The following is a 6,303-nucleotide window of genomic DNA, read 5'->3' on the forward strand; positions in this document are numbered from 1 at the left end:
AAAAAAAAAACCCTTAAAGGTCTCCTTTCTAATGCCACCAAAAATGAAGAAAATGGCTGGCATTCTGGATGAGGTTGATTGGAGGTTGGTGAGCTAATTATAAAAATAGATGTTCTCTTTTTTTTTTTTTACAGAAGGAGGCCCTAATCCTGATATGAATACACCTCTGTACAATCTCATCGAGCAGTGCCGGCAAAGAAATATGCCCAAGGCTTCCATAGAGACCGCCATCAAAGGAGCTGTAAGTTGGTTACCCTGAATCCAGTGTGTGGGGAACAATTTATGACCCTGAATACATTCAGGATCATTAAATCATTATGACAATCTTTGCTGGTAAAGATTTATTTTGACACTCCAAGAAAGTGAACCTTTTATAGAAATGAGTTAAAGCTGTGCTCCAATCAAAGTGTGAGATTACAGCCTTGCAGCTCATAGAGGCTTTTCTTTTATAAAATATTTAAGTCAAGTTAAATCTTTTTTGTTGCCAGTAATTGCTTTATCTGGAAATACCAGTGTCTGTGCCTATGTGAATCCCCGGGGGTTTCTTTCCCTAGCTTTGAAAACCAAACGCTGTTTTGATCAATTTAGTGAGTTGTTGACTGACTTAATCAGACACGGTGGAATATCTTCATGTATGTTGAAATATGATTAGTAAGTTAGATAGATTCAGTGAGCGTTTTAGTTATAGTTTTGCAAAGTGTTAATCAATGCTATGCGTCAAATTCTCTAAGATATTGTCATTTCCCCAAATTATTTTTAACTGGATGTAAATAAGCTGAAGGTGGGTGGAAGCCTCTTTATTGTGATCCAACAGCCATGTGGTCACTGAAAAGTTGTGGGTGGTGTGTCCGGCTAAAAGAGGCTGGGGAGAACTCTGCAATGAATGGCATGTTTTTGGGTAGGGTTTTACTTATCTTTCCTTCACTTCTTTACCACTTTTTTTAGTATTGTAATCCAAATGACATTCTTAATTGACGCAAATGACAATCCAAATGATGCACTGTTACTCCGGAGATCAAAGCCCCGTGTAAGCGTTCATTCCAGGGACTTATAGCTTCCTCCTTACTTTTTGCTCCCATTGTCTAAACTGGGTGACAGGGAAGCTCAAAGAAGATAAGGGAATGAATTTCATTACAGTAAACCTCTTGCTTTGCATGAACACAGCACATGTTCACGTTACATATAATATTCTTGATTACTGTTTTCTGGTGTGTTTCTTTGTATATGGTCTGTCTGCAAACTATAGATTTGTATTTCTTTTCTGTTTCAGGAAAAGTCCAAGGCAACCTCGTATGCCCTGTACCAAGCAAGAGGGCCAGGAGGAGCCTCCTTACTTATTGAACTGCATACTGACAACACCAATCGCACTTTTGCAGATTTAAAAGGCATCCTGATCAAAAATGGGTAGGTGAACAAAGACATTCCGGTGTCAGAATGACTGGAGGTGTTCATGTTGTTGTACTCTGTCTGAAATCTGGTGGAGCATTTGGTCCACCAGAAAAAAACATCTTAAATCTGAAACCAAATTTTTTGTGTCTTGCTGAGCTTAGTGTATTTCTTCCAAATCTGTGCGGTAATCCAGCATGTTACTTACTGTAGTAATGATAAAGACCAGTCACTGATGCTCTCTCTTCTTGTACATTATGACTGGTCTTCTATCTGCCCCTTCATAGTTTTTACAGGCAATTTGTAGTAGGTGGGCTTTCTGGGTCCCTCCCACAGCTATTCTGCATGCACAGGTTCGGTACAGTACAGGAATGACTTCTCTACCAGTTTAATATGATAATATCTTGGCTGGCAAAGGGCAATTGGATGTATATCCTTTGTGGCTATGAAGTAATATATTTTAATAAAAATTGTGCCTCCAGTGTAGGAAAATCTGTTCTTTGCCCAGCAGGGTTGTCTCTCCATTGAGCTTCCAGTAGTAAAGAATTTGCCTGTTACTTCTAGAGTAGCATATGACCCTCTCCTCTTTTCCAGGTGACAGCACTGATGCTTGCTGACTGGCCCAGTGTTGTCACATGACCGGAAGATTTATCCAGCTCTGTGTAAGTCCTGGCTGTGTAAGCCCCAGATGAATGTAGTTACAGGAACAAAGAGAGGGTATATATAAACTAATAGAGAAGGGCTGTATGTAAGTGAAACTGTTATTTGCACCATAAATCTTAATGTATTTGCTTTTACACTATGTATTGATGTGATACCACCTAGAACAAGACTACCGCCCTTTGTCCCACAGAAGCTGGCAGTCTAAAATACATTACATATTCATAGGATACTTTGGGGAAGGTGATCAGATTGCAGTTATATTCCAGTATGTTTTTAGCTTCTAGCTATTTGCATGTTAAACTCCTCATTTTATGTGATTTCCAGAGGAACTACTACAGATGGAGCACGACATTGCTATTCTAGGAAGGGAGTTGTAACTGTACAGCCGTATGACAAGGATGGCACTCCTGTGTCCATGGAGCAGGCTTTGGAGTTTGCCATTCAGGCAGGAGCAGAAGATGTCCAGGAATCGCAGGATGAAGAGGACAAAGATGTGTACAAGGTGAGCAGAAGATATGGTAATGCAATGTGGATTGAAAGGGATGGAGTACTTGTGGACATGGGACAAATATATTTTATCCAATTATTGATCATTTAAATAGTAGCCCTATGAACATGCCCAAGCTGCATGTGTCAGGTCATTTATTGTGTGACAGTATGCATCTCCCAGTGAATGTATGCAGACTTTGGGGCTCATTTATAATTGAAAACTGAACATGAATATCTGCTCTGTGTTGTGCTACACTCACTTTGACCCATCTCATAAAAAAAAAATCAGGTTGTGATGTGTATTCAGAGAAGTTTTTTTAAATCCTCTGAGCAGGAGTTCTTGATTAGAGGAGAGCAAGACATGGGTATTTGATAGGTCACATGACAAGTGAATCTTTACTCCAAACTCGTGTAGTAAATCCAGTGTTATAAAATAAACTTGTATTTTCCGGGCGCTAATAGCTTCACATTTCCCATCTCCATACGACTTTTTTACAGTTCATTTGTGAAGTCCCCTCCCTAAGAGATGTCCGCTCGGAGCTGCTCAACCTAGGAATGGTGCCGATCTCCTCCAGTCCGGAGTATTTGCCCATCATCACTGTACAAGTATCAGACTCTGACAAGGAGCAGCTGTTCCACCTCCTGGAGCTGATCAACAACCAGCCAGAAGTCTTACGGGTTTATGACAACATTGAATAGTAGTGCGTTTCATGTGACCTATCTTTCTACCAGCAAGAATTCAGATAAGGAATTTGCCTGAAAATTGGGTGACAAAGGTTATTCTGCACACATTGAAGGGACAATCCTGTTGTGCATTAAAATTTTAGGCTGATCTACTGAACAAAATTAGTTGTCTTTCTGCTTTTTCATTCCCAACACTTCGTGGCCCAGTTGTCATAAGAATAGTGAATGAGGACAAATCATTACAACAGGATGTAACAGTTTAACACAGGCCCAATGTTTTAATTCTTCTTTACATTTACTATAACAGCGTTCTTCTAAAATTTTCTTTAAAGCTGGGTAGGATGGAGTCCCCTGTATTGTGACCCAACTGTGGGGGACACATATACATTCACCTGACAACCATGAATGTGTGTAAGAGCCTTAAGTGTCATCACATACTTTGTATTGCTGCTGAAGTGGTATGTCCCAGGGACCCCAAGCCCAAGAATTTTTTCTCCCAGAGTTCCTTGCTCATTTTACCAGGCATTTGTACATGACAATGTGATCTGCTTGTACTTGGGGGAGAAAGGATGCTCCAAAGTTCATCTGAAAACTCAAGGTTAGCAATCAGCGTGTGCCTAGTTGTGGGGGTTTCTGGGGTGTATAAAGGTAGTATTACAAGAAAATAAATTCATCCTGTGTCCACCTTTAATAATACACTTCTAATCTGGTTGGCATGTGTTGTATGATGCACAACAGCCCCATATACCCCCTTCCTAATGTTGAAGGAAGAGAACTGCAAAGTGACCAGATTGTCCATTTATATTTACCCCCCCCCCCCCCCCACCTTGAATTTCACTGAGAAACTGCCAACTAACAACACTGGAAGTGGGTTTTTCACGTTTCATTAAAAGTTTAAAACATTGTGTTGGTTTGGTTGTGATCCTTTTTTTTTTTGTCTAAAGATGATTAAATAAGTTCAAATGTTTTTCGGATGGTAGGAAGGGTTAGAATATCTGTGTGTTACGGACAAAATGGAAAAAAAATATCCTTGATTTGTTTGTTGGTAAACAACAGGCAGTAATTAAGGGAAAATCCCTGCAACCAAAAAAAAAAAGTCCAACCCTTATTCCATTCTTTCTCCGCTATATTCAAAACTTTGGCCAATTGCTTATTTTTGTTTTGCGTGCACATTTTTTCATGCATTCACACGGGTTGCCTCAGTACACAAAATAATACTGCACTGTGTTTTAAAAATTCAGATCAGTACATTGCTCTGTTCATGTCTGGGGCCACCCCTTTTATTCTTTTTATTATAGATTTATCAATCATGGAGGCCCGGTGTCTTATATGCACATTACCACAGCTTTCTGTTTTCAAGAAGCTATTTACAGAAGTCATCGTCTGTCTGCATTACAAAGAGAAGCAAAACCAGAGCTGACAAATATAAGCAGAATAAATTGCAGGGTTATTAAAATAACATGAGGGCTGAAAATGAAATCCCCATCAGGTGGGGAGAGACCTTCATACAAATTAGAAATGGAAGTCACACAGGAAATTTGTTATTTTATGGATTAAAGCACCGGGTGCTATTGCTTGGTATTGGGTATTTCTGTGTGCTATGAGAGGTTGTAAGCAGCGAGTCAGAAATTGTGTTTTAAGTGTATGAGTACAGTAACTTGTGACTGCTGATGAATGTTTGCAAAGTCTGACCTGTAGAGAGGCATCAGATGGGGGGGGAATGGTATGACGGAGAGGGACAGTGTCCTCCCACACTGTCCTCTAGCTGTGTTGTGAGAGCGATGTCCCAGAAGTAGCATCAGAAGCCAAATTGGGGCAGAGGTACCTTTAGGGTTGGCAGGGCCAAATCTGAAATTGTATCCTAAGCTGTTCACTTACACTGTATACAGGCAGAGATGGCCCTGTGCCTATATGTATTATATCCTGCCCTGCTCACTCCTGGGAGGTGACAGAAGAGTGGCGTTTTTCTCAGTTGCGGCAGTGTGACATGACTACATTGCCCTCTGTAGTGTAGTATTATATGAGCACTCCCAATGTACCGTGCTCCAGACATGGGGACACCGCGCTCCAGGCTCCCATTGCTTTGTTATTTTCATATTGACCCTGAATCAGCTACGTGAATATGTTGCGTTCCTCCTGGGTTCTACGTACTGTACTGCTCTCCTATTGGTTGTCCCTGGTCCCTGACTGACAGCTCAGCTGACTAATGAGAAGTTTGAGCGTGTGTGAGGCCTGGGGGGCCCAAAGACATAGGACACCCGCATATGAGGTGACCGGAGCCGCCTGCGGGCTGACTAGTTCCCGTCCAGTAGAAGGACCGTCCCTCTAGAGCAGGGGTGTCAAAATCAAATACACAGAGGGCCGAAATTAAAAACTTAGACCAAGTTGCTGGCCAAACTTGAAATTTATTGAAAAAACAATCTCAATAAGAAGGGAACACATGGGAAGAGCATACAGTAATATGCAGTGGATTGATCTAAATTATTTCACCTCACAGCAATAGGGGTGCACCCCATCACCTGTATCACCCCCTCCTGTACCCCCATATCACCTCACATCAAAAGAAGTGCACCCCATCACCTGTATCACCCCCTCCTGTAAGGAATTGTCTGTGCCCACTGCAGCCTATCAGTGCCAGCACAGGGTATGGAGTCAGCTTCTGTTGTCTGCAGCTTACCTTGTTTACATGATGAATAATTGGTTACATTGTATGTTATGCTCAGTGTTTCTGCTTAAGTTGTATTTTTTTATTGTGATTTGATTGCACACTTTTTGTGAGTTGTTCCTCCATTTGCTTCTGATGTGTGATTTGTATTGATAACAATCATCCATGTTTTGTATTCTTCGTTTGGTATAATGTCCAACAAATAGAGCCAGGTAGCCTCTTAAAATGAACCTTTAGTTTGAGCAACACTTCCTCATTACTATTACTATACTTCTCACTACTGACAATACTATTACTATAATAATATAATAATGCTATTACTATACACCAAACTCCTTATTACCCCAACATTACTCTGCACCGTACTCCTCATTACTGACATTACTCTGCACCGTACTCCTCATTACCCTGACATT

At 40.9% G+C, this 6,303-nt stretch overlaps 1 protein-coding gene across 4 annotated transcripts in view; it reads left to right on the forward strand.

Moving 5' to 3' along the window:
• Positions 1-3,384, forward strand: part of TACO1 (translational activator of cytochrome c oxidase I) — a 4,690-nt gene extending 1,306 nt beyond the window's left edge. For all 4 annotated transcript variants that reach the window (XM_072414536.1, XM_072414539.1, XM_072414537.1 and 1 more), the window contains exons 3-6: positions 135-241; positions 1,271-1,404; positions 2,374-2,551; positions 3,037-3,384. In XM_072414536.1, the coding sequence (XP_072270637.1) occupies positions 135-241; positions 1,271-1,404; positions 2,374-2,551; positions 3,037-3,237 (620 nt within the window). In that variant the 3' untranslated portion in view covers positions 3,238-3,384. The remainder of the gene's footprint in view (positions 1-134; positions 242-1,270; positions 1,405-2,373; positions 2,552-3,036) is intronic.
• Positions 3,385-6,303: the final 2,919 nt, after the last annotated feature.

This window comes from Pyxicephalus adspersus, chromosome 6 (genome assembly GCF_032062135.1).
Source record: "Pyxicephalus adspersus chromosome 6, UCB_Pads_2.0, whole genome shotgun sequence".
Taxonomy (NCBI): Eukaryota; Metazoa; Chordata; class Amphibia; order Anura; family Pyxicephalidae; genus Pyxicephalus; species Pyxicephalus adspersus.